The sequence below is a fragment of the Poromitra crassiceps genome (genome assembly GCF_964638095.1).
Source record: "Poromitra crassiceps genome assembly, chromosome: 5".
Lineage (NCBI taxonomy): Eukaryota > Metazoa > Chordata > Actinopteri > Beryciformes > Melamphaidae > Poromitra > Poromitra crassiceps.
Window position 1 is genome coordinate 37,295,755 of NC_139642.1, and position 26,922 is coordinate 37,322,676.

Genomic DNA, 26,922 nt, shown 5'->3' on the forward strand with positions numbered 1-26,922 from the left:
TTGTTTTCTTTTTTTCAGGTTGTTTTGTTTGATATTCATTATCAGAGGCCGCCTGCAGACTGAAAACTATGCCGTACGTCAAGATAAAAATAGACAAATCTATAAAGGAAAAAAATCCACACCGAAAGGACTGAGGTGGAGATTCTTGCTGTAAGGCAACAGTAGGCTACTAACCACTGAGCCACCCAATAGGAAAGGGAATGCAAAAGTATTGCAACGTAACACAAAGCATCCATAGTATTCTGTTACATCGTCACAAAGCCATGTGCCATCTTGGTTGGGCAGTTACACGTGATTGTAATCAGTTAACAGGTGATTACAATCAAATTACAAAAACAGCCAATGAGCTGTGGGTATTGGAAAGCACCATATTGGTAGGAAATGCATGTGACATCATGGGAATACAGTACTATGAATTGCGAGAGAATGTAAAATTTATTGCGAGAGAATGCAAAACATATTCAGAAGGAATGCAAACTATTACAAGATAAGGCAAAACGCATTGCAAAAAGTTTTCTTGGAAAATGTAAGCTTATTCGTCATTCATCGTTTGTCTTCCTGCAGGAGAAGAGAGTCGTGAACGACTGGAAGCCCGGAACGCCTCGCGGCCGGAAGTCGTCCGAGGAGAGCGACAGCCACAGAGCGCAGGGCGACGCCCACAGCCCCCCTAGGAGGGCTGGGTCAGGGCGAGTGGGCCGGGGGGGTCAGAGAGGAGGAGGTGGAGGAGAAAGAGGAGGCCACCAGGAGAGAAGAGAGAGGGGGCCCAGACCTGACAGACCCAGAGATGGAGAACTATGGGAGGGAGGCCCGGGCCGCAGACCCAGAGATGGAGAACCAGGGGAGGGAGGCCCGGGCCGCAGACCCAGAGATGGAGAACCAGGGGAGGGAGGCCTGGGCCGCAGACCCAGAGATGGAGAACCAGGGGAGGGAGGCCCGGGCCGCAGACCCAGAGATGGAGAACCAGGGGAGGGAGGCCCGGGCCGCAGACCCAGAGATGGAGAACCAGGGGAGGGAGGCCCGGGCCGCAGACCCAGAGATGGAGAACCAGGGGAGGGAGGCCCGGGCCGCAGACCCAGAGATGGAGAACCAGGGGAGGGAGGCCCGGGCCGCAGACCCAGAGATGGAGAACCAGGGGAGGGAGGCCCGGGCCGCAGACCCAGAGATGGAGAACCAGGGGAGGGAGGACCAGGCCACAGAGGAGGGAGGAGAGCTAGAGAGAGAGGAGGGAGAGAGGGAGGAGGAGGTGGGAGAGAAGGAGGGGGAGGAGGAGGGACCCCAGCAGGCATGGACAGGAAATCCAAGGTGAGTGTGGATAAATTGACTTTTTCTTGGTATTATTCATTTTTAACCCTTATTTAAGTGGAAAAATGTACAGTGTAGCGCTGGTGTATGTTACCATTAACTGCTACTTGACTAAATCTATTTTGGGTCATGTGGGTACGTGACCGGCACGGGACTGCTTCAGCCTTGGAACATGTCTGTGTGTCATGTTTATAAAAAAATCATAAACCATTAATCAAATCATGTAAAACATCCAACCAATACCAAAATAAGATAATATTCAAAACAATTATTCACAAAAATAAAGCTAATCTTAAACTAGTTTTATGGTGTTGTTGGTCACTTTATAGAGTTAAGAATATTAATGGCACTTGGGATAACCAGCATTTCTGAAAGACTGACAAAGTGTTCCCTAGTGTTACACACTCTTCCTGTATTTGCTAAATAATTCATTGCAATCTGTCACTGATAATCTGTTTATTTTGTGGACAGGAATGGGAGGAGAAGAGACGACAGAACATTGAGAAGATGAATGAAGAAATGGAGCAGATCGCCGAGTATGAGAGAGGACAGCGGGTATGGGATTGAGTCTTCTTTATGGCATTTTGACTTATTAGATCAGATTAGATAGTATACATTTTGTAATTGAATGTTTTTGGGGCTTTATTGGTCTCTGCTATGATGAAAGTCCTAATGATTCATATTTCCTGTTGTTTGTGGGAGCGACTGGCTTTTATGAGAACATTTCAATCATGATAAGTAGTGTTGGTTCACCGCTGCTGAAGGGAAGCAGGGGAGATGTAGAAGGTTTATATGGTGTTATTCTCCTCAGGCGGACGGAGACAAGCCCATCCGTAACTTCCTGGACGACCCGCGGCGCTCAGGCCCGGCACCCGACATCGACCGCAAGGAGGGCAGCAGGAGGCACGTCCGAAACTGGGGAGGGCTGGACTTCGACAATGTGAAGACAGGAGCCGAGCTGGAGAGAGAGTGGACTGTGAGTAGACTAGAGCAGGTCTGTGAAAGAGAGAGTGGACTGTGAGTAGACTAGAGCAGGTCTGTGAAAGAGAGAGTGGACCGTGAGTAGACTAGAGCAGGTCTGTGAAAGAGAGAGTGGACCGTGAGTAGACTAGAGCAGGTCTGTGATAGAGAGTGGACCATGAGTAGACTAGAGCAGGTCTGTGATAGAGAGTGGACCATGAGTAGACTAGAGCAGGTCTGTGAAAGAGAGAGTGGACCGTGAGTAGACTAGAGCAGGTCTGTGATAGAGAGTGGACCATGAGTAGACTAGAGCAGGTCTGTGAAAGAGAGAGTGGACCGTGAGTAGACTAGAGCAGGTCTGTGATAGAGAGTGGACCATGAGTAGACTAGAGCAGGTCTGTGAAAGAGAGAGTGGACCGTGAGTAGACTAGAGCAGGTCTGTGAAAGAGAGAGTGGACCGTGAGTAGACTAGAGCAGGTCTGTGATAGAGAGTGGACCATGAGTAGACTAGAGCATGTCTGTGAAAGAGAGAGTGGACCGTGAGTAGACTAGAGCAGGTCTGTGAAAGAGAGAGTGGACCGTGAGTAGACTAGAGCAGGTCTGTGAGAGTCTGGACTGTCAGTAGACTAGAGCAGGTCTGTGAAAGAGAGTGTGGACCATCAGTAGACTAGAGCAGGTCTGTGAGAGTGTGGACTGTCAGTATACTAGAGCAGGTCTGTGAAAGAGAGTGGACCATGAGTAGACTAGAACGGGTCTGTGAAAGAGAGTGGACCATGAGTAGACTAGAGAGGGTCTGTGATAGAGAGTGGACCATGAGTAGACTAGAGCGGGTCTGTGAAAGGGGTTGTGAGCACACACAAAAAGGTTTGAAAGAATGGAGCTCGAATCCCGAGTCAGTTTCAAGTCTTGAGGCACAAGTCTCAAGTCATCGGGTTCAATTCCCGGCAGTGGTACTTCCGGCTTGGTCAGACATTCCTGCTCCAATTGGCCGTGTCTGCGGGTGGGAAGCCGGTGGGGTATGAGTCCTAGTCGCTGCAATAGTGCCTCCTCTGGTCGATTGGGGCAGTTGTTCGGGGAGGGAGGATACCTAGGGGGAATAGCGTGATCCTCCCACGCACTACGTCCTCCCGGTGAAACTCCTCACTGTCAGGTGAAAAGTAGTGGCTGCCGATGTGTCGGCGGAAGCATGTGCTAGTCTACAACTCTCCCCGGATCGCAGAGGGGGTGGAGCCACGACTGGTAATTGGGAAGAAAACGAGAGAAAAAAAGCTGAGCTGCTGAGTTTTTGTTTCTGTTGTCCCACGCGAGTCACACTGTTATGTACATGTGTACATGTCACCACGTTATGAAATAATAATGCTAAATTACAAGACATTGTCATTTTTGAAGCAAATACCTGCTCCTGAACTACTTTCCTGACAAAACCGTAAGTTCCGGCTATGCATTTGCTTTGAAAATTATGTCTCGTAATTTTACATTATTATTTCATAATGTGGTGAATGCACGAGTCACAACATGTACAGTGTTTTGGCGCTGTTGGAATGTGCATTTGGTGACTTAACGGCGATGCAATTCGCAATGTTTTATGTCATTTTTTTGCGGTAAAATTGTGGAAACTGGCAAAAATTGCAAGTTGAGGAACCTCTTTTGCCTTTTTTGCAGAGAAATCACAGGAATTTTGAAATTTGCAAGTCCGGGTCCGCCAGGCCTGTAGAATGCCTGTAGAATAAAATATTACGGTGATTGGTTGAATTGGCAAAATGCAATTTCCTGGAGGTACCGATCTATCTTCTCATCTTAATAGGCGAATCTCCTAAAATGTTGGCGTGTTCCTTTAAGGCTCTAGTGGTGTTTATCAATGTCCTTCTCCGTCCCTTCAGAGTCGGAGACCCGGTCCGAAAGGCTCGATGGACATGACCATGTCCATGACGGGCCGCGAGAGAGCAGAGTACCTCCGCTGGAAGAAGGAGCGTGAGCAGATCGACGAGGAGAGACTCGCACGTCACCGCAATGCCACGGGCCAGTGGAGACGAGAGTGGGATGCACAGAAGACTGACAGCATGTGAGGAGGAGGGGGAGGGAGGGGGAGGGAGGGAGGGGGGCAGGAAAGAGCAGGTGGAAGGAGAGGGGATTAGAGAGAGTCGAGTGTGGCCGGGTAATTGAGAAAACTACACTTTCTTTTTAGTGAAATGATGGCACTGTGAATTTTGGTTATTTTTCTTCATTGGACATTGTGGGGATAAAATTCACTAAGGGCAACTAATCTGCTGCAACTTTGCAGCTCCTCCTAAAAAACAAGTGCAAACTCACAATCGATGCAACCAAATATGCAATGTCAGTCAGAGTGTGACGTCATCCACTCCATTGTGATGTCATCCACTCCATTGTGATGTCATCAACCCCATTGTGAAATCTCCCCCAGCGGCCGGCTCCCTTTTAGCCAACTAGGAATCTCGCACGCTACGCGTGATCAATTCCTAGGGTAGAGACTTAATTGCTCAAGTGACATCACTGATGACATACAATTGCTCAAGTGACATCACTAATGACCCCGCAATCGTGACACACACCACCGCCACCCACTTAGCCAATTTAAAGATTGGCATGAACACAAACACACACCTTCACACACACACCTTCACACACAGACACACATACTTGACATCCATGCCAAATTTCAGCCTCCTAGGGCGAAAACTGTGCCCGCTAGCGTGGTGAACCTTTTGTGGACCGACCAACCAATCAATCAACAGAGTCACTTATACTGACCGCAGCAAAAATAAATCAGCTCTGTTAGAGGACAACATATTTGTGTTAAAAAGGACTGTGTTCAAATGCAGTGGCATGGGTCAGGAAATGTTGCCAAAAGTTGACGGCCAAGGAAAAGGCATCAAGACAAACACAGAGGTTGCAGACAATCAGCAGATGGCAATGTAAGAAAGCAAAATGCACTCAATGCCAAATAAATGAGAGCAAAGTAAAATTTTCTGGAAAAGCGCCTGCAGTTTTTCCCTACAGTAGCAATGTTGTAATGTAATAATTGTAATGTTGTAATTATATCACACTTGTGGTGGTAAACTACCCAGAAGGCAAAGTAAAGCCCAGCTGACCCACATCAAGATGCACATCAATCAGACATCATTCCACACCTCCCCCCACGGAAAAACATATTAGAAGCCAATGGATATAAAGTATCCGGAGGGACACGTCACACAGTCACGTTTTATGGTTCTCTGTTTGGCTACCGGCTACCCTAGGAAGCTAGCTATTAGCTAAATAACTACTTCCTTTTTTTGGTGAGTTGGCTTGTTCACGTTTGGATGACTTTGTCGTCTGCCTTTGTTTTCAATCACAACTCCAATCTTCCCCTAGTTTCCCACCATGAATATGATGGAAGATTCAAAGTTTTGTTTGCTGTTGTCTCCTGACTAGGTCTTGCATGTGTTGTATAGGGCTGCAAATAACAATTCTTTATTTTCATTGTCGATTAATCTGTGATTATTTTCTCGATTAATCAATTAGTTTTTTGCTCTATAAAACGTCAGAAAATGGTAAAAAAATGTCAATCAGGGTTTCCCAACGCCCAAGATGGCGTCCTCAAATGTCTTGTTTTGTCCACCACCCAAAGATATTCAGTTTACTGTCATAGAGGAGTAAAGAACCCAGTAAATATTCACATTTAAGAAGCTGGAATCAAATAATTTTGACCTTTTCTTCTTTAAAAAAATTACTCAAACCGACTAATTGATTATCACCATAGTTGGCGATTATAGTTTACAAGTAATTGATTAATCGTTGCAGCTCTAGTGTTCTATTAAAACCTCTTGTTTACGTTGCTTTGGTTAAACTATCATATTCAATTAAATCTGAACGAAGCAAAGAGCATTTCTTTTTGAGTCTTCCATCAGATTATTCATCAAACGGAACAAATAATGAAAGTTGAGTATGTCAAGTGTAGATGAATAGATGAGGAGCGGCTTACAGAGAAGGAAGATGGTGAGGAGGCAAAGACGGTAATGAGTGTGTGTGTGTGTTTCTGTGTGACAGTCGGGATAAGGATGACAGTGTGTGTTGTGATGAGAAGGCTAGTATGTGGAAAGGGCAACATTGAGCTTTGGTGTGTGTGTGTGTGTGTGTGTGTTTGTTTAATAACCCTGGGGTGTCTTTTTCACAGGTTCAAGGAGGACCCATCTGTGGCTGCAGAGGGCATGACATCAGAGCAGGGAGGCAGGAGAGGCAAGTCTTAACACACACACACACTCTCCCTCATGACGAGTCTCTGACAAGGTGCTGTTGCCGTGGCGACACAACAGATGACAAGTCAAGGACATCAGCACCCCCCCAAAAACATCTCTTTTCGTCTGATGTGACGTTACTCCAACACACAGACACGAAACGTCGCAGCATCATGGGACGTGACTCCAAGCCTCTCCGCTGGCTTATTCATTCCTTTATGTAAATGCAGGCTGATTAAGCTCGTTATGTAAATGAGCGCTGAATTTCCCCGGAGTCCAAATCAACTCCTTAAGCCTCCGCCATGCCGATCTGACAGGAGGCGACAACTTTTAGAAGGAGCCTGGTTCTCAGTCATGGGTAAATTCAAATGGATACATACCAACAACTTCTAGTATAAACAAATAAAAAAAATCTCTTGCCAGGCCAAAATCTGAAACGCCATATGCTGATGCAGACAAGAATAGAATTACCCCAGGAAGTCAAAACACAATAGGTAATTGCTACTTATACTTGCATATAAATTTATATGTAACACTCCTGGATTCGTCGGTTTTATAGTTTTGTGTGCTTGTCCCCTCTGTACAACCCGGTTTAGATACTTGCCTACTGTTTTCCCTCAACACCCTGATAGCACTAATGATGAAAACACCCTTTTTTATCTAACGTTTATCCGTCTTGATACGACTGACTATAACACCACCTACTGTACAACTAAAGATTTGTGGAAGTTTGAGAAAGGTAGAAAAACACTTATTGGTAAATCAAAATTTTGGTGACTTTACCCTCCAGTACATCCGTCATCACAGTGCCACAGTGTGATGGTGGTGATGATTGGTTTTACCTATTTGTGGTTACGAATGTGTTTTGTTGGGAGGGAAAGTTTCTGTGGACATGATGTGCGTATGTTTGTGTGTGTCCTCCCTACAGCCAGGGGGCGTAACTCCCGTACAGAGCCTCGGGGCAGGGCCTCAGGTTAGACCACAGCATGGGACTGAGATTAAAGTGTGTGTGTGTTCCATTTGTTTCTGTCTGAAGCGCAACAGCAGCACCCAATCCCAAACACACCTTCACCCCTCCTGGATCGAACTAGATCTAAATCCCCAACCTGGTGGTTATCGTTCTAGTCTAATTCACTGGTTTATAGCCATGGTATGCAAATGTATCTGGAATATAATGGCAAGTCTCTTTGTACTTCTATTTTATATCCATTAGTATCGGCTGCCTCAGTTAGATTGAATCTCCTGACCCTGGCCTGACCCTGGCAATGTTGCAGGGTATCTGTGGGTCCTTGAAATGTCTGAAAAAGTCTAGAGATAAATTGGGCTGCAGCTAACGATTATTTTCATTTCAGTGTCTGTCGATTATTTTCCGGACTAATTGATTACCGTAAATTCCGGACTATAAGCCGCGGCTTTTTTCCCGTTTTTTGGCCCCTGCGGCTTATATAACGGTGCGTCTTATCTATGGATTTTTTCAGAAAAAAAAAAAAAAAAAAAAAATCTCTCTTTTTTAGCACTCTTTCTAACTATAAATCCACTTCTGTTTTAATTTCCTCTCTTGCCCTCTTTTCACCACACCGCGGACACTGTGTGCACTGTAAAAATAAACAACGGTGGTGTTGTGTTATGTTGTTTTGTTGAAATGTTACGGTAATACGGTAAATGGGAGCTTCCTCAAACAGCCATCTCTTTCCCGACAATCCCCTCTGTGCGTGACCACTTACATATGGTAATTACGGTAAGCAAACGGCCACAAGCCCATCAACTCCCTCCCCCGACTACCAGGAGAAAATCACAAACTTCGGCGAATTCACACAAAGGAAGATCAAGGAATATTCCATCGAACCGGAGCAGATCATAAATATGGATGAAGTGCCTTTGACGTTCGACCTGCCACTCACTCGGACTGTTAACAAGAAGCGCCCTGGAGGATTCTTTCACCAAAAAAAAGCTTTGCTCGTTCTCGACAGCATGAGAACGAGCAGTAGATGATCATGAGGTGGTTTTTCAGACGTGTCGATATAGCAGTTTATCGCAAAAGTGTAATGGAAACACATTTTTCGCATTTGCACGTCATGTGACCCATATTATCCCTTGGAAAAGGAGCGGAAAATAAGTTTGGTAAGTAAGGTTCGATAGCCGTGTCAAAACCTCCGCAGCAAGTGGAAAACTTTGAAGCAACGCTACCTAGCAGAAAGACGAGTGTTGTGCAAAAGCGTAGCCGGGCAAATTAGATAATGTTTAATGGCAGAAATCGGTCCATGGTGACAGCAGGCTGCCTGTGTGCGCGCATTTGGCACAGCGGCGAGATGAGAGGATGAAAAGCACACACTGGTGCGGTGGTGCTGTCTGAAGTGAATACAGTGACTGTGAGTAGGCTAATACATTGCACACGTTTCAGGTGCAATTATAGAACCAAATCAGCCTTTTCCCCCCTCCATCTCTAAATCGGACCAGTTGTAGGCTATTAGGCTACCTTTTTTCCTCTGCCTGTCGCGCTGACTGCATTCACGCAGCCAGCAACATTTTGCGACTCATTTTCTTTTGAATTGATAATCAGGCTCGTTTATATGCATTGTAACTTCATGTTGGGATTTCCATTGACCATTGGTTGGATTTGAGCATGCAGGGGACGGGATATGGGGCAGATCCCCGTGCGTAATCACTGTGGCAGCTGCTGCAACGGGGAATCACTCAAACGCAACTTCAATGGAAACGCCTACAAGTCGCAATTGTACATTGTCGAAGTTGTAGAAATATCGCAATTCTTTTGCGAAAAACTGTAATGGAAACACAGCTATAGATGAAGAGGAGTTCGTTGGTTTTGAGTGACAATGAAGGAGAGAGGAGAGTGGTTGACGAAGCCACCCTGAACCTGTTCGTTTCCGACACTGAAGATGAGGACTTTGGTGGTTTCAGTACGCAGGAAGAAGAGGAAGACGAGCATTAGTGACTTGACTTCTCTGGTTACAGGTTTGCTGCACATATAGCCTATTGTTGTGTGATTTTGTCTGGGGATTAGTGACCTGACTTTTGTTTTGTTTTGTTGAAATGTTAATAAATGGGAGCTTCCCCAAACAGCCATCGCTTTCCCGACATTCCTCTCTGTGCACGAACCCTTTCATATGGTAATTAAACATCAAAACACCCGCGGCTTATAGACCGGTGCGGCTTATAGAAGAAAAAAATAGTAAATTTTGGTCCCGCGGCTTATACACCGGTGCGTCTTATAGTCCGGAATTTACGGTAGTCGTTTTGGTCTAGAAAAATGTCACAAAATAGTGAAAAATGTTGATCACTTTTTCCCCAAAGCTCAAGATGACATACCCAAATGTCTTGTCCTGACCAACAGGCCGAAGATAATCAGTTTACTTTCATAGAAGACTAAAGAAAACCAGAAAATAGTCGCATTTCAGAAGCTGGAACGAGACTATTTTAGTATTTCTTTCTTAAAAATTAGTCTAAACAATCTATTATAAAAAAAAAAGTTGACGATTAATTTTCTGTCGATCGATTAATCGACTAATCTTACTTTTTCATCACACAGTGACAGGTTTCTTTGTGCTGCATGTCCATTCTTAGATTACAGATCAATAGGTAATACAGATTAATTTAATTTTCAATGCATCTGCTATGCCAAACATGATCATTGGACTTCATGTCCCTTAACATCAATATACTACTAGTAGCCTTGGTGTCCTTTTTCTTATTCTGCCTCCAATTGTAGTTGCAAAACCTCCAGAAACATGCTGGTTGTGCCATCTTGTATGACTTTATTTTGTTCTTCTTGATTTAAATTGCAGGCAGCATTAAACAGGTCTAACAAAGTCTTAGATTTGCCTGTCTGAACCCTGCAGATACTCTTAAGTGCCTCACTCTGCCCATTGAGCTGCAGAGGGGCTGGTGTACAGTTCACCCGTCTGGAAAACTAGACTCCCAGCCGGTCCTCTGACCTTGCATTTTGATACTGTGGAAGTGGAGCTTTTGCCTCAGATACAATGTGATTCTTGTAGGGCTCTTTGCTTTGGAATTGGGTGATGATCTGTAAGGATTTGCTGATCTTTCGCTCCAAACGCTTCTCACCACACACACCCACCCCAGGAGGTCAAATAGTGTTTGATAGTCCTTAGTGTTTGATTGACCTGCTCGGAGATGCCAGACAGGTGGAGTTTGCCTTCATTGGACAAAGGAAACGAGTGCCAGAACCATAGGAACTTCAAGTTCAATTTGCATACTTTTCTGTGATTGACACTAGGGATGGGACCATAACCGCTATTACTAAAATATCTATAACGATATATTACTATTTATTTTTATTTATTTCAAAAGGAAGAGTGCTATTAAAAATATTATATTGTTTGCCTGGAGAGTAGCACTTTCAGAGGCATTTGACTTTATTGTAGATGCTGTTATGTGGATTCTTTTGTCGTTTAAAACAGCATTTTATAAGAAGATGTCTTGTGATTGACATGATAAATTCGGTGAATTAAGTGTTTGAAGAATTTTAAAGTACTGTTTTTAAAGTTATAGATTTAAAGATTATATCGGTATATCGATATAATTTTGGTCAAATCATACTGTGAAACTTTTCCTATTGGTACGTGTCCCGATGCAGATCATCCGGCCCATATTGTTCATCAAACAGCTGAAAATAAGCACTAAAAACTATCTGTACTCACTAGGGATGCACAATTTGATTTTTCTAATCCGATAAAGATAACCGATAATTACCTGCTTCTCATGGCCAATAGCGATAAGATAGCAGATCATTTCACATTTTTGTATTTGAAAAAGAAATGTATAATAACCTGTAGTTTATCCACACCTGAGGATAAGAAAGGCTATGCTCTAGTGAGTAAAAATTGATAATTTAATAATATTCCATAGCTCTGACCTAACCAAATCTAACTGATATCACTTTTGTTAACACAATAAAAAAAAAACAGTTTTGACTCTTCAAAATGTTTCTAGTAAAGTAAAAGTACATCAAAAACCTTCTGTTTCTTTTATAGAGCATTTTGCCTAAGAATTCAAATGAAATGCTTTGGCATAATCTGCCAAATCAGACTATTAGTAGTAAAGTGCATCACTCAATACAAAAATAAAGGCTTTATAGAAGTGAAAGCCTGTGGTTGCTGAGTCTGCAGATAAAATATTAGAATGGCGCCTGTGTCATTTTAGAAAGGAGTTTTCCTTGCAAACGACTCGTTTTGTATAGATATTATCATAGAAAATATTTATCATCTATAATTTCATTATTGGAATAATATAAATTTCCCATTATCTGCCCATAATTTATTGGCCTGATATATTGTGCATCCCTATCTGTAACTGCTATTGAACCCAGATCTTGTCGTTATCTCTGTGTGTGTCACTGTAACTGGAGTGCATATTACAGACTATGGCATTACACCTGCCGCACGTCATAGCCTGCACTCGCTTTGGCTGTGTGTGTGTATGTGTGTGTATTTTGTGTCTATATATGTGTGTATAAATGTGTGGGGGGAAAATTCAGTGTTTGTAGTCTGTGGAATGACTGAGCGAGCGTCCTCTTCACAGCTCCAGGCTGCTTTGTGAGTAATCTCTTCATCTTCATCCTCTCTCACTTATTTTCTGTCCACTGTTCGCCCCCCTTTGTACATGTATCGGTCTCTCTCTGTCCTCTTTATCCCAAGCTGCCTCTCTCTCTCTTTCCCCTCCACTTTGACTTCCTTTTCTCTCTCTCTCTCTCTCTCTCTCTCTCTCTCTCTCTCTCTCTCCCCTCCACTTTGACTTCCTTTTCTCTCTCTCTCTCTTCCCTCCACTTTGACTTCCTTTTCTCTCTTTCCATCTCTCTCTCTTCCCTCCACTTTGACTTCTTTTTCTCTCTTTCTCTCTTCCTCTTCACTTGCCACTTCACTCCTCTCTTCTATCCCCCTCTTCCCCACTCCCCCCTAACTTTGGTCTCTAATTTCCTTGTTGTGATCCTCTGTCTGACTCACCATCGCTCTGCCCTCCAGACGACAGTAAGCGGCCTCCTAAAGCTCAGACGTTTGGCGACTTCCTGTCCCAGGGCCGCACCCCGGGGGCCCGGGGAGAGCGGGGCCGAGGGAGGGGCCGAGGAGAGAGACAGAGCTACAGGTACGTTTGAGCTGAGTTCATACAGACGGACTCACAATCTATGTTTCAAAAGCTTCAGGGTGATGTGTAATCAAATTCTGTTTAGGATGAATGCAATATTGTGACTGATTCTTCTTATGCTGAGGCTGTTTTTCATTCTTTTTGTTAAGTGATATTTGTGAGTTTGGTACTGTGTGTGTGTGTGTGTGTGTGTGTGTGCGCGCGCGCATGTGTATGTGTGCACATTGAACCACTGACATAACTGGATGCCATTGACAGCATGCATGACAACCGCTGGGAGGGAGAGAAGGAAGACGAGGAGAGAGAAAAGGAGGACAGGATGAAGAGGGAAGAGAAGACTAAAAAGGAGGAAGAAAAACCCAAAGCTGCCCCGCCGAAGAAGGTACTTGTGTTGCATCAGAGAGACTAGAGCGTGTGTCTGGATTAATTATACAGAGTTACAGACCGAGCAAACCTCACCATGATGAGGCGTTTATTTTGAAAATGGTCGGCCCCAGTTAGTATTAAACCTGGCAGTGATTTAAACATGAAATATGCAGATTAGGGCACAAATATATACTGTACACACACACACACACACACACACACACACACACATACATACGTACATACATACATACATACATACATACTCAGGTCCTGGTTGTTGTTCCTTTATTTATTTTATTAAGCTTTATCAAAGAAACAATACAATATACCAGCATCGTAAAAAGAGCTTAAAGATAGGCGGCACATGGATTTGATTCTTCAAACTCTATTTGCACCCCACTTTACATTTTTATTTGCGGTAACCAGTTTTCCTTATGTTTATGGAAGACTTGGGGTACGTATTTTGTTGGGGTTTTAGGGGTCCTCCCCCAAGAAGATTTTACAACCTAAACATTCTAAATTGCCCCTAGCTTACTTCCTGTTGCAGTTTTTCTAATACAATAGCTGACAGGAAATAAGCTAGGTTTCAAACGGTTCCCTAGCAACACAATTCTGTGAAAACCATTAGGGATTCACCAATCAACTTTTTTCACTTCCGATCCGATTCCGATACCTGAATTTGGATATCTGCCGATACCGATATTATGCCGATACCAATATTTTTCTTGAATATACAGTATAGGCAAATATTTAGCCAATTAAAGATTTTTTTTTTATATACCTTGCAAAAAGCAGACAAAATTAAGAAAATATACAAGGCAAAGAAGGATACTATCATACATGGGCAAATTACGGCCAGCGCCCCCTGTGCGGCCCGCGCTGGAATTGCAAATATATATATATATATATTTTTTTTTTTTACGATTCCGATCCGATCCGTGAATTAGTGCCAATATCGTCACCCGATACCTATATTGGATCGGATCGGCCCCATCCCTAAAAACCATGTATTCTCAGGTGGAGGAGAAGGATGGAGAGGACGATGAGGACGAGTGGGAGGACGCCAGTGATGGTGAAGACGACAGCGCGGATGAAAGCAGCGACGGCTCCGAGGATGAGCTCGACTCCGGGGTGGACGAGAAGAAAGATGCAGAGAAGGACAAACCAAGCTCCAGTCCAAACAGCTCCCTCTCCTCCCCTTCTCCCCGTTCCCCTGCCTCCTCCGCCCCGACAACGGGAAGCCCCAAGGACCGGCGGACCCCCCGGCCGAAGGTCCACATCCCCCCACCGGTCGCCCAGGATTCGCCGGAGGGAGCCAAGCCGGCCAGCCCCTTCTCCCCGCTGGACGGCCACCAGCCCGTGTCCGACTGGGGGGAGGAGATGGAGATGCAGTCGCCCCGGAGCGCAGAGGCCAGCCCTCCCCAGGCCAAGACCCAGAACCAGGGAGAGAGAGCGGCCGCCAGCCCCTGCACACCTGCTGAGTCCGAGAAGGACAAGGACACCCAGTCAGGTGGGGGATGGAGCAATACCATATTTACAGACTTGAGCCACAGTGCCATAATACTGACTTGAGCCACAGTGCCATAATACTGACTTGAGCCACAGTGCCATAATACTGCAATAATCATCTGTGGGTGCTTAAGGCCCCTCTCCAGTCAGTTTTCCTGGCAGGAAATTCCTGCCTGCATAACCGTTAGTCTTCTATGAAAACATTCTAATTCTAGTTTGTATATTTGCATGTCATCTGATTTGCCCCTTACATTGATCAGAACTGAAGGCTAATAGCTTGTTCCACTGCAACATCATGGCTGCAGCGCTGTTTAAAACAAAAGCAGAACTTTGTTGCCTTCAATGCTCTTTGTCTGCGCTACAGCAGAAGTTACACTGGAAGCAGTATTCCTTCCATAAAATGTTAAAAGCCACAATATTGCTTTATCATCAACAACCGGCCAACAGATTTCAAAGCTGATGGGCTTAATGGAAAGAGCGTGACTCTCTTACACCCCATTTACACCTGCATTTTAAATGCGACCTGTATCCACATCACTTATCCGGATACAGGTGACATTTAAAAAACAGGTGTAAATGGGGTGAGACTGAGACGCAGGAAAAGCAAACGAGCAAAGATTCAATCCAACTTTGTCGGAGAGTGTACTGCTACTACAAATTTTCAACGGTTCAATATGAGAATGACAAACTCAAATTTAAGCAATTCAATTCAGTCTCTTTTTATAATTGGATTTGTACGTCAGTGTGTATCGAAGAATATTGTGCTCCAATATTTTACTGTATCAATATTTCCCCAAGCTCTTTCAGTAAAAGTGCATTATCCCCTCTTATTCATGCCACTCACTACTCCTCCATACGATTCTCTCTCTCTGTCTCTCTCCTCTCTCACTCTGCCTCTCTCTCTCCATCACTCTCCTCTCCTCTCTGGCCTCACTCTGATCTGTCTCTCTCTGTCTCCTGGATTCCTGTCAACACAGAAAGTGGGTTGTAAAAGGGAAACACTGTCTAAAATATAGTTCTCCTCTTCTCTGTCTCCGTCGCGTCTCCTCTCATGTTTTCTCTCTGCTCGTCTCTTCTGGCGTCTTTCATCGCCTCGTCTCGTCGTCTGCGTTCTCTCTCTTTTCGTTTCTCTTCTTCTCGCTCGCTCACTAATTCTTCCGTCTCTCCCTACCTCACCCGCTCCACTACCTTTCCCTTCTATGTCCCTTCCTATGTTTTTTCCCGTCCTCTCTCTCTCTCTCTCTCTCTCTCCCTCTCTCCCCCCCCCCTCAGCAGTAGAAGCTGTCACTAAAACCCAGCAGACTGTGATGGTGTCAGAACCAGACTCCGCCCCCATGGACCCCCCCGCTGCCCCGGGTTCTGACCCCGCCCCCTCTGAGTCTCCTGAACCCACCCCCTCTGAGGCCTCTGACTCCGCCCACTCTGAGGCCTCTCATCCCACCCCCTCTGAGGCCTCTGACTCCGCTATCTCCGCCCCCTATGACGTTTCTGACCCCGCTCCCACTGAGGTCACCGAGGCCCCCGCTGCGACAATGGACCAGGATGCACCTGCCGTTCCTCCGCAAGGTAAAGAACACACCTCAGAACTACAAGGACCATCATGATTTGTTGTTGTATAAAATATATTACTGCATACCAGTGTTTAAGCAAGAACATTACAACCTGTAATGTAGCCTGTAATGTATAAAAGAGGGCGGGAGGAAATCCACAATAGTTTAGCCAAAATTCTTCCTAAATATTTATATTCATATGTAGAATGCTAGAATCAATGTTTTTTTTCTTTACATAACACATCAATGGATGAAAAAAACCCAAATTTGTTAAAAACAAAATATACCGTAACCCCAAGGTTGGGACTACAGCTTGTGCTAGATCCAATTCTGGTTGCACTCGGGTAGCGTGACAATTCAGAGCGACCCCGGGCTGCTGACACTGACTGGCTGATTGACTCGTGTGCACTCTCTCTGTTTCTCTCCCAGAATTAGATCAGCGTTATTAGCAGGACAAGTATGCCCGTGTCGCCAGAGCGGACATGCATATTAAATTAGAATGAATAAGAAATCTGCACAAATCAATGCAAGTTCATACATGCATACAATAATTACAGATATACTGGCAGGAAAGGTAATTGTTAGTCCCGCCCTCCTCCCGCGCCAACACAATTGTATGAACTGAAGCCAATAAAATGGCAGAATCACCCCAAACCTGATCGCAAAGTACCTCAAAAGCGGTTGAACAAAGTTTCACACTGTTGGGAGCAAAACATATCATTCAACCGTGTAAATGTTTTCTCTCACAGCTGGTCACGCGGCACACCCCAAAACCACACAGGCAAATTACAGGCAAATGGAGGGATTTAGGCATGAATGCAAGGTCACAGGTCAAAGACAGTTCGATAATCTATAATTGAATCCAACATTTATTTGTTGATGTGTTTAAGGTAGGAAAAAATTCATATTCCAGCTTTATGAGAGCAAAATATATGGATGTAAAAGCACAAAATCAAACAAACAACACCAGGGTTTACAGGAAAAAAAATTCAACAGTTCTCTCTCTCTCTCACCCCAGATAAACCAGACACCCCTCCTCCCTCGCCCCCCACCATCCTGGAGTGCGAGCAGAGCGCCACTACACCGTCTGGGACCGCTGAGCTCGTGGCCGAGCCTTCCGCGACCGCCGCGGAGACGTCTGCGTCCCCAGAGCAGCCTTCCGTGGAGACGTCTGCGTTCCCAGAGCAGCCTTCCGTGGAGACGTCTGCGTTCCCAGAGCAGCCTTCCATGGAGACGTCTGCGTTCCCAGAGCAGCCTTCCATGGAGACGTCTGCGTTCCCAGAGCAGCCTTCCGTGGAGACGTCTGCCTCCCCGGAGCAGCCGTCCCCGGAGCAGCCGTCCTCGGAGCAGCCGTCCTCAGAGCAGCCGTCCTCGGAGCAGCCGTCCTCAGGTGCGGTCCATATCAGCAACTTTGAGACGGTGGCTTACCGTAAGACGTCTCTGACCCCCGCCCTCACGCACCTCTAACTGACCTCTCTGCCCCCCGTTCACCCTTCCCCTCCGCCTGCTTTTTGTCTGTGCTTTGGGGTCCTCATCGTCTTCCATTTCCCTGGTTGTGGCTCACTCACTCACTCACTCAGCCTTGCTTCTTTGTGCTCCTTCCATTTTGAAATAAGTTGTGGTGTGGCTTGTTTTGTTTGGTGGCATGACGAACCCAAAGACACATATTTATACTCGAGCACAGCATTTTGTCTTGCTTTTGTTGGGTATGTCACAACATTGCTGCATTCTCCATCCAATCTCTTTGAAACTCCTCCCAGCTGTCCTCCTGTGATGGACTGTGGAAGCACTAACTTCGCCTCCTGCAGTTGTTTCTGTTGTATCTATGCACTTTGTGGTAAACCCCGCCCCCTACTCCTCCAGAACAGCTGGGCTGCATTCGAATTGTCAAATAAAGGGGGGGAAACTACAATAGCTAGCCAACACTAAGCTAACCAGCTAAACCTTACACCGATTCCACCACTTTTAAAACCTGCCTATGGGTTCAACACATTTTTTAAAGTTGTTTAAAACATATATGCACATTAACAAGTTAACTAAATAAGCAACGGTAACTTACATCACACAACGATAACTTACATCTGTGCCCCGTCATGTTGATCGTTTGTTTTCGTCAGTTTTCGTGAATGGCCGAATGGTGCGTTGTGGGAAGGCATTATCGCTTTCCTTTCCTAAAGGATGTTCAAGTGTATCCTATGCTAAAGGAGCTAAGTGAGGAAATGTTGAAGCACCTTTCCTTAGTATTTATAAAATTCAAACAGCTCTCATCATGGCTGCCCCTTAGGTACTTCTGGGTTATTTCACTCAGTTAGGAACCTTCCTAAACAAAAAAGACAATTGGAACGCTGCCCTGCTTTCACCTTCCTCGTCATGTGAATGTTTCCTTTCTGTTTCCTTCCTTTGTGGTGGGGATGAAAATGCTGACACTAGTGCTGCATGGCATGTCGCCTGCCTTACCAATCCTCTGTGTGTTGGCTTCTCTTCATCTCTCCTTCACAGTTTGCATTGTGTTGATGCAGGCCTGTCAATCAAATGACAAAGATACAGTATGAATTATGAGAGGAAGAGTGGAATGAAAATCAATTATTCTGTGTTGCCCTTTTTCCATGCGTTCATGGCACCTTGGAGCTCAGATGTTTCTAGCTAATCTGCTGCAAGCAACAAGAACAGGTCAAAAGTCTTTACTACTGCTACATTCGATTTCATATACAAATTTTACCTATAAATGCAACTAATTAATATACAATCCACTTCTGTACCATCAATACCAGGAGGTAAACTTGGCATGGTGGTGATTGACCTCAGAAGTTTGAGCTTTGTGTTCAAGCATTTATTGAGTTGTTGTGCATTCAAGTGCTGTTGGGAAGATGGGCTATCCCAGACCTTCCCACCAGGAAGCAGCACTTGAATGTCCCCCAAATTCAGGCACTGCAGTAGAGGAAATGGGGAAGATAGATGCTACATGTTGGCTGAGAGCGATGTAGCTGCCTTAAGACAACATGGCAGACCACATGAAATTAGATGACAGACAGTTACAGTCATTTTTCAATCCACACTTCTGCTGAAGAATGGAGCAAATAGCTAAATGGATGTAGCACACTGCAAATACATTGTTTAAATTTAAACCATTTGGAGAAGCTTTAAAAAAAAACGTTACCACTCTTCTGCAACTTCCCAGTTCCTACTTGCCATGAATGCAAACTTTTTATCTGCTTCCTTGTTCAACTTCTGATTGGCTGATCCATAACCATCCAGTCAGAACTTGCCCCTCACCCGGATGTTGTGCACTGCTTCACTAAGCATGTTAATAATAGGCGTGCTGACAAAATGTGAATTTGATACTTTCATCTGTTTGATTTTGTTGCAGTGTGTCTTATTTTGAACATTATAACTGTTGTATTTCCCCTGATGAAATAGACTATTTACTGGATTTTTTCCACTTTTCTTTGTGAGATTGTCTCGCAGCCCAAACCATAAACACCTTCACTGTTATTGTGGGTGATGCAGAAAGTAGACTCAGCCACTCACAATAAGTCTATAAAATGACACCAGATGGAACCATTAGCTAACAGCAGGGTCTGTCTATAACATGGCACGGGTGGGTGCTTCATCCAAAACACCTCACAGTACCAAGAGTGCATACTGTACACTTTCCGCCTGGGATGAACCCCTAATGGTTAGTATTAGTGTCTCATGATCAATAATAATAATAATACATTTTATTTGTATAGTACTTTTCAAGCATAAAGCACAAAGTTCTTTCCAGAACACAATGATAAAACAAAACAAGACCCAAAATACAAGAGGAAGCATAAAATACAAGACAAAAATGGTGATAAAGACAGCAATAGAATACACAGAATACACAAGTACAGGGATAAAACAACAACACAGTGTTAAAAACAGAGCTGAAACAATGGTAAAACGGAACAAAATAACTTCAGTAGGGGCGCAGGCAATTTATTAAAAGTGGGTTTTTAGGCGGCATTTAAAGACAGGGGCCGAATCAGCGGACCTAATGCTGTGTGGGTGGCTGTTCCAGAGCCTAGGGGCCATTGCAGCAAACGATCGATCCCCTCTTGATTTGATTTAAACCTAGCTGGGACAGCCAAAAGACCAAGGCTGGCGGACCTGAGAGCCCTCCGGGGACAGCAGGGAGTTATGTCCAAACTCACTAACAGCGAGCACACTCACTCCACGAGAAAGACTCAGGTGCAGACTCTGCCCCAAAGTAGACTCATTGAAAAATAGAGGCCAGCACACTAAATGTCCTTTCACACGTGGTGAAATGACATTTAGTGTGCTGACCTCCTTTCTTTTTCAAACAGTAGGGAGTTAGCACTTGGGTGATATAGTCGGGCGCCAGACCATGTAAAGCAATAACACTTTAAAATGGATTCTAAAAGTAACCGGTAACCAGTGCAAGGAGGCCAAGATTGGAGTGAAATGTGAGTAACGTTTGTCTTAGTCAGTAGCCTTGCTGTGGAACTTTGTACCATTTGACGCCTTACAGTTCAGTGGTTGAGGTAGGTAAACAATGCATTAGAATAATCAAGGCGTGAGGATATCAAAGTTTTCTCTGTATCTTTACAAGATAAAACTGATCTGATTTAAAAATACTGGGCATCTCGCATGGAGAGACAGTTGACGGTCGGAGAGACGGCACCCGGTACGGGATGGGTTTAGCACCCCAGCCTGGCTCTCTCGTGAGGGAGAAATCCACAAACGCTACGGATTAGCCTCCCGAAAATCTGTGTAAACATCGGCGCGGCCTGGGGTCCTTCAGGCTAGAGCGAGGTGCTCGTAGAGCTGTGCATCTTCACTGATCTCACGATTCGATACGATTCGATTATAGAAGTCTACGATTCGATTCGATTCGATTATACGATGCATCTTAAATCGATGCATCACTTTTTCCGCAATACATGATTTATTTTTTCTCACTTTCTTTTTATGCCTCCGCCGGCAAAGCCAGGCCGAAGGCATTATGGATCCGGGTTGTCCGTCCGTACGTACGTACGTACGGCCGTCCGTACGGATGTCCGTCCGTACAGATGTTTGTTAACGCCATATCTGAGGAACGCCTTGACGGAATTTCTTCAGATTCGCCTTAAACATTCACTTAGGCTCAAGGATGATCTGATTAGATTTTGGTGGTCAAAGGTCAAAGGTCAAGGTCACTGTGACCTCTCGAACGCCATTTTCAAGCTTGTTAACGCGATATCTGAGGAACGCCTGGACGGAATTTCATCAGATTCGCCTTAAACATTCACTTAGGCTCAAGGATGATCTGATTAGATTTTGGTGGTCAAAGGTCAAAGGTCAAGGTCACTGTGACCTCTCGAACGCCATTTTCAAGCTTGTTAACGCGATATCTGAGGAACGCCTGGACGGAATTTCATCAGATTCGCCTTAAACATTCACTTAGGCTCAAGGATGATCTGATTAGATTTTGGTGGTCAAAGGTCAAGGTCACTGTGACCTCTCGAACGCCATTTTCAAGCTTGTTAACGCGATATCTGAGGAACGCCTGGACGGAATTTCATCAGATTCGCCTTAAACATTCACTTAGGCTCAAGGATGATCTGATTAGATTTTGGTGGTCAAAGGTCAAAGGTCAAGGTCACTGTGACCTCTCGAACGCCATTTTCAAGCTTGTTAACGCGATATCTGAGGAACGCCTGGACGGAATTTCATCAGATTCGCCTTAAACATTCACTTAGGCTCAAGGATGATCTGATTAGATTTTGGTGGTCAAAGGTCACAGGTCAAGGTCACTGTGACCTCTCGAACGCCATTTTCAAGCTTGTTAACGCGATATCTGAGGAACGCCTGGACGGAATTTCATCAGATTCGCCTTAAACATTCACTTAGGCTCAAGGATGATCTGATTAGATTTTGGTGGTCAAAGGTCAAGGTCACTGTGACCTCTCGAACGCCATTTTCAAGCTTGTTAACGCGATATCTGAGGAACGCCTGGACGGAATTTCATCAGATTCGCCTTAAACATTCACTAAGGCTCAAGGATGATCTGATTAGATTTTGGTGGTCAAAGGTCAAAGGTCAAGGTCACTGTGACCTCTCGAACGCCATTTTCAAGCTTGTTAACGCGATATCTGAGGAACGCCTGAACGGACTTTCATCACATTCACCTTAAACATTCACTTAGGCTCAAGGATGATCTGATTAGATTTTGGTGGTCAAAGGTCAAAGGTCAAGGTCACTGTGACCTCTCAAACGCCATTTTCAAGCTTGTTAACACGATATCTGAGGAACGCCTGGACGGAATTTCATCAGATTCGCCTTAAACATTCACTTAGGCTCAAGAATGAACTGATTCCATTTTGGTTATCAAAGGTCAAAGGTCAAGGTCACAGTGACCTAACAAATGCCATTTTCTAGCTCGGTAACGCCATATCTCACTAACACATTGACTAAATTTCTTCACATTTGGCTCAAATATCCAATTCTGCACAGAAACGCCTTGATGCAATTTCTTCCAATTTGGCTCCAACATCCACTTGGACTCAAGAATGAACTAATGGCGGAGGCATAAGTCCGCGTTGCGGTCGTTCTAGTTTCTCACTGTGTGGCTACTTTTAAAATAAAAGTGCATTTGGAATTGCATTGTATTATGATCCATAATTAAAATAAACAACTGCATGTACTTACATTCTATTTTATTTTGATTATAAAAAAAAAAAAAAAAAAAAAAAAATTAAATAATCGATTTTTGATATTTGTTAATCGATTCAGAATCGTCCTATTAAGCATCGCGATGCATCTCTGAATCGATTATTTTCGGCAGCTCTAGGCGAATGACGTGCAGCGCACAGGCCTTCTTGAGGCATCCTCTCTGCCCATGGTACGCCATGATGGTACGGCATGGTAGGATTGCCTTTTTACCAGGGAGGGTCTGGTGAGACGGAGGAGCGCGGCCGGGAAAACCACAGGGCCTGAGCCTCCATGCACCGAAGGGTCTTTCAATACTGCGGTGTAGCACTAGCTCTATTGCAGCGGATTGGGTGTGATCAGCCCTTCCGCGGGCAACGTTGCAGACAGAGTAGGAAGGCTGATCCATAGCGGCTGCTTCCGGGACGCGGGTCGGGGTCTTAATCGGCCTCGGCTGGGTCTACTGGGCGAGGGTGTATGATGTTGAGAGACCCGAAACACCTTACGACTAGGGATGCACGATATATCGGCAATCATATCGGTATCGGCCAGTATCGGCCGATTTTTTTACATATCGGTCACATCGGTATCGGTCAGATGTTGCAATGTTAATATCGGTTATCATTATCAGCCAAATTCTTCACATTGATATGAAATAATGCAGTAAATCTATGATTTATGGGCTTTTCCAAAGGCTTTGCAAATAAAGAAATGCATAACTTTTTCAAATTCAGTGTTAACATGTGTTTTTCAGTATGTACAAAATGTGATGATCATAAAAATGTGGTTTTATACAGATCATATCGACATCGGTAAATATCGGTTATCGGCCATAACAGCAATGTTAATATCGGTTATCGGCATCGGCCAAAATTTTCATATCGGTGCATCCCTACTTACGACCCCAGCTAACATCACTGATGACGCGTCCCAGCGCATGCCGAAGTATGTATTTTGAATTGCCGTAGCTGACTTGCTCTTATGACATCACTGATGACCACTGCGTGTCGCTGCCTCGCCTGCTGTATGACATTGTAATTAGGGCAATCACCTAATTAAGAAATCCGGCTCCAACAGGTCACCCGCACAGCCCAGGGGCGGAAGCCATCATCTCCATCTGGTTCCTCCCAATTCTACCTGCTTATACTCCCATCACTTATATAGCCTCACACTGATGACATCATCATTGAACTCACATTATTATATCACTGATGACATCATCAATGTGTGTGTGTGTGTGTGTGTGTGTGTGTGTGTGTGTGTGTGTCCCTATGACATCAATGATCAGTCTTGTCACAATGCCTCCTTCCTTGTCTGTGTGTGTGTGTGTGCGCCCTTATGACATCACTTTTGACATGATCACTGATGACATCACATCAGGTCACTTTACACCCACTGAAAGTTTCAGCCCGATCGCACTTGAAACGGCGTAGCTGTGGCCAGACACAGAATTGGAACATACAAACAAACAATATCGCCCATACTCAATTTTATATATTTGTGAGCATGACTGGACTATTTTTTTTAAATTTGTTTCTCAAAGTTGAAGCTAGAGTCAAAGATCACTCCTAAGTTGTTGGATGCAGGATTAAATGAATCTGTTGCTCTGTTGTTTTGGGCACACGGCGGTTGAGGAGTGTGCTAAGTGGAAAAGCCACAGACTAGCAGCAGCCCAGTGTCATTAGTCTCTCTGCTCACAGCCACGTCTGTGCTGCTGATCCTTCTGCCTAATGGCTGAGTGTCAACATGCAGATGATTTTTAGATCAAATCAAACAGTGTAAGAACCCACTTTGATTGCATTTACACTTGTTCCCATTATCCGTGACTCATTTTCGATAAACGGTGGAAGTCAGATGAGATCGTGTCATGTGTGTGTGTGTGTGTGTGTGTGTGTGTGCAACTGTTTTCTATGGGTTTGTTTTTAGGTTTGTTGTGGTCAGGGCGGAGACCAGGATACGAGGGAGATTAGAGGCACAATTAAGGTTTTAAAAGGCTTTTGAGAGGAAATGAGCTGCGGCCGGCTGGACAGATGATAGGGCTGATTGGGCAGCGAGCGTTTGAAGTGCTGAAGGCTGATTCGATTAAATCTTCAGATGTTTTTCTGAGGCTCCACATTACAGCGTCTGACTGGGCGTGGGTGGAGAGGATGAGGCTCCACAGTACAGCGTCTGACTGGGCGTGGGTGGAGAGGTTGAGGCTCCACGGTGGAGCGTCTGACTGGGCGTGGGTGGAGAGGTTGAGGCTCCACGGTGGAGCGTCTGACTGGGCGTGGTTGGAGAGGATGAGGCTCCACGGTGGAGCGTCTGACTGGGCGTGGGTGGAGAGGATAAGGCTCCACAGTACAGCGTCTGACTGGGCGTGGGTGGAGAGGATGAGGCTCCACGGTGGAGCGTTTGCGTTGACAGGAATCCCTTTATTTTGAAGAATAGAACATTTTGACAGCTCTAGATTGTGCTCAACACATTATTGAGCTTGTGAACAGTCAGTCCCCATCACCCTGTCCCGCCAAAACATCGCGTATCAACCAGAAATGTGTTGAATTACAGAAACAAGACCCCATCTAAATGCCGTTTCCTTCTCACTATAGGCGTTTTAAATGAACAGGCTTGTTTGTGCAGTTGCATGATGTCCTCTATACCAGACAGTGGTTCTCAACGTGGGGTCCGGGGACCACCAGGGTTCCAGGCAAATTCATGAAGTGTGAAACTTCAGCATTATTTCATTTACCAGAAATTAACACAATGGGCCTTTCTCACGGAGGCCATTTTGTGTTGAAAAGGCAGGGTAAACAACACAGGCGCAAGTAAAACAGTAATGAGGGTTTGCAATCCTCATGTATGATAATATATCACCGCTATAATATGGCAGAGAGGTGCGGCAACGCCCAACTGTGCAGGCGCGAAGCCTGTTGTGCAGGCGCGAAGCCTGTTGAGCAGGCGAGCACGCTAGAAATGAGCGCACGATATTTCTCGTCATACTGTATCCACCTTATTTCTAGCTGCCATGATGCCTGATGGGTGCTTCTTCCGCTTCCGGTGTAATAGACTGTTTTACAGTCTATGGTTTTAACTTGACAAAAAAAACGTCTATGAGGATTTTACAGCAGAGCCATTCTGCTCTACAGCCGTGTCGTTCGGGTGCTGGGATAATGTAATGCATTGTGGGTAGTCGGCTACTGTGGCTAATGCTAGCGGCTAGCGTAATAGTTACTTTACATGGCAGTAAAATGCCACTGAATGACCAAATTGATTTAACTTTTAACCATTTCAAGTAACACTGTTTCCATACGGACCCCCAGCATTGGTTAGTTGTTTATAACGTGACTATAGTTATAACTTTTATAACGTCCTCCAGTTTCCGGTTTATAATTCGGGTCTGCAGCCGAGTATAACAAAGGAAATGGCAAGCTGCAACAATAAGTCAGGTTAAACCGGACCTTGTACCCACAATTATTTTTTACAGTGCAAAAATAAGGTGGATAGGCTTCTATTTATTCTCCGAGTTAGTGATCGAATCCTTACGGTGCTCCGCTGCAGTGCCCTGCTCTACCAATTAAGCCACACTCTCAGGCCTGCAGTCATGGAACACACATACACACACACACACACACACACACACACACACACACACACATACAGTACATACACACACACACACACACACACACACACACACACACACACACACAGAGTAGCTCAATAGGCACAGCATGGCAATAACAGCTAGGATCAGATGAAGGATTGCCCTGGGCGGCCACTTTAAAGAATGTATGCACTTATGGTCCTGTGAGGTGCTGTGGATAAAAGCATTCAGCCAATGACACATAATCACAGACACGCACTCACGTCCTGCTTACACCCCCACCCCTCCCTGTGTTTTGTCATCAGGCTGAAGGCTGCACAGACTCACTGCACAGGGTTCAAAGAGGATGGAGGAAGGGCATAATGGAAGAGGAGGGGGAGAGGAGACGATGAAGGACACCACACACACACACACTACTCATCATCACTGGAGTGACTGTCACTGCTTTAGAAAAAGAAATGGAGAAAGCAAATGGATTGAAGCCATGGAAGGGGAGGAGGAGAAGGAGGCGGAGGAGGAGGGCCCGCAGCATCATGGACCAGCCTGTCTGTCTCTCTCTTGTGTCCCATTCACTGGTCTCACCTCCGGGTCGCCGCCATGTTGTCTCACTCTGTCTAATGTC

At 45.0% G+C, this 26,922-nt stretch overlaps 1 protein-coding gene across 1 annotated transcript in view; it reads left to right on the forward strand.

Moving 5' to 3' along the window:
* Positions 1–26,657, forward strand: part of ccdc9 (coiled-coil domain containing 9) — a 37,371-nt gene extending 10,714 nt beyond the window's left edge. Inside the window, exons 5-16 of the mRNA XM_083636647.1 lie at positions 565–1,209; positions 1,774–1,857; positions 2,114–2,278; positions 4,143–4,324; positions 6,437–6,502; positions 7,430–7,470; positions 12,497–12,617; positions 12,876–12,999; positions 14,004–14,496; positions 15,768–16,061; positions 17,064–17,435; positions 26,606–26,657. Coding sequence (XP_083492773.1) covers positions 565–1,209; positions 1,774–1,857; positions 2,114–2,278; positions 4,143–4,324; positions 6,437–6,502; positions 7,430–7,470; positions 12,497–12,617; positions 12,876–12,999; positions 14,004–14,496; positions 15,768–16,061; positions 17,064–17,435; positions 26,606–26,610 — 2,592 coding nt within the window. The 3' untranslated portion in view covers positions 26,611–26,657. The remainder of the gene's footprint in view (positions 1–564; positions 1,210–1,773; positions 1,858–2,113; positions 2,279–4,142; positions 4,325–6,436; positions 6,503–7,429; positions 7,471–12,496; positions 12,618–12,875; positions 13,000–14,003; positions 14,497–15,767; positions 16,062–17,063; positions 17,436–26,605) is intronic.
* Positions 26,658–26,922: the final 265 nt, after the last annotated feature.